Raw genomic sequence first — 1,393 nt, 5'->3', positions numbered from 1 at the left:
CTGCAGATGTGGAATCATTAGGCAGATGTCACTCATGGCTCCCCTCTACCCTGACTGACAACTGGCAGCAGAGCCCTCCCCAATCTCACTTTCCCCTGAGAATTCTGGTGCAGTTCTGGACCCAGAACTGATACCTTCCTCTCTCTTCTCTGGGGAAAGGTTTGGGGATAATCAGCTCCTGATAGGTTTGATCTCTCCCACATATATTTTGGTTTGTTCATCCCTTTTCCTATTCCTCACTCTTAGATTTCCTTTATGTCCAGTGCAGGGAGTGACCTATGTCTGGATTCTCTCTGTCTCCCATCAGGTGTTGGGATGGTGAGTGAGAATGAGGAGAAACCCCAGCAGGAAGATACTGAGCAAGTATTACCCCATGGGACGTTATCAGAAAGATCCAAAGGGAATGTTTCCGGGAGTTGTGCACTCCCAGAAAAAGCAAAAGCCTGTGAGACTCTGCATAGGCCAGTAGAAAACTTCAGTAGCCACTCAGACTTTTTTACACGCGAGAGAATCAACTTGGAAGAAACACGCTACACTTGCCATGAGTGTCAGCACTCAACCTTATTAGACATAGAAGAATCCACATAGGTGAGAAACCTTACGGATGCCATGAGTGCGGGAAAAGCTTTAGTCTGCACTCATCCGTTATCAGACATCGGAGAATCCACACAAGAGAGAACCCCCTACACGTGCTCTGAGTGCGGGAAAAGCTTCAGTGACTGCCCACACCTTATTAGACATTGTAGAATCCACACAGAAAAAAGGCCCTACACGTGCTCCGAGCGTGGGAAAAACCTCAATCGGAACTCACACCTTATCAGACATGAGAGAATCCACACAGGGGAGAAGCCCTACACATGCTCCGAGTGTGGGAAAAGGTTCAATCGGCACTCACTCCTTATTATACATTGTAGAATCCACACAGGAGAGACGTGCTACATATGCTCTGAGTGTGGGAAACACTCCAGTGACATCTCTGCCCTGATCACACATCAGAGAATCCACAATGGAGAGACACCCTACTCATGCTCTGAGTGCCGGAAATGCTTCAGTTGGAGCTCATACCTGATCAGACATCAGAGAATCCACACAGGGGAGCAGCCCTACACATCAGGCCTGCACAACTCCTAAAGCAGTGAGGGCCATATTGCTCCAAAGAAAACAGCTGAGGGCTAAAATTGCCCGACCCCTTGGAAAAGCCCTCCCAGTGTCTCCTGGCCCTGTGGAAACACTCCCCTCTAGCACTGCCCAGCCCCATGGAAACAAACCTTTCTTCCCTAGCGCTGACCCGCTGAAACAGCTGTGGGCTGAAAGGGAAGGTTGGGAGGGGGGTGGTACTTTTATTAAGAATTTTTCAATGAAAGCAAACAATTGTTTAAATTATTTTAATTTT

General features: G+C 48.1%; 1 protein-coding gene across 1 annotated transcript; it reads left to right on the top strand.

Moving 5' to 3' along the window:
- Positions 1-609: 609 nt before the first annotated feature.
- Positions 610-1,131, top strand: LOC115644455 (zinc finger protein 773-like). Its single transcript, XM_030548813.1, has one exon. The coding sequence runs from the start codon at positions 610-612 to the stop codon at positions 1,129-1,131; it is 522 nt and encodes a 173-aa protein (XP_030404673.1).
- Positions 1,132-1,393: the final 262 nt, after the last annotated feature.

The sequence above is a fragment of the Gopherus evgoodei genome, chromosome 1 (genome assembly GCF_007399415.2).
Source record: "Gopherus evgoodei ecotype Sinaloan lineage chromosome 1, rGopEvg1_v1.p, whole genome shotgun sequence".
Taxonomy (NCBI): domain Eukaryota; kingdom Metazoa; phylum Chordata; order Testudines; family Testudinidae; genus Gopherus; species Gopherus evgoodei.
Note: the sequence above shows the minus strand (reverse complement) of the source record. Positions and strands in the feature narration are given on the sequence as shown.

Bases quoted from the DNA above. Each gene is read 5' to 3' on its own strand.
- LOC115644455 (XM_030548813.1), top strand. From the start codon at position 610: ATGAGTGCGGGAAAAGCTTTAGTCTGCACTCATCCGTTATCAGACATC.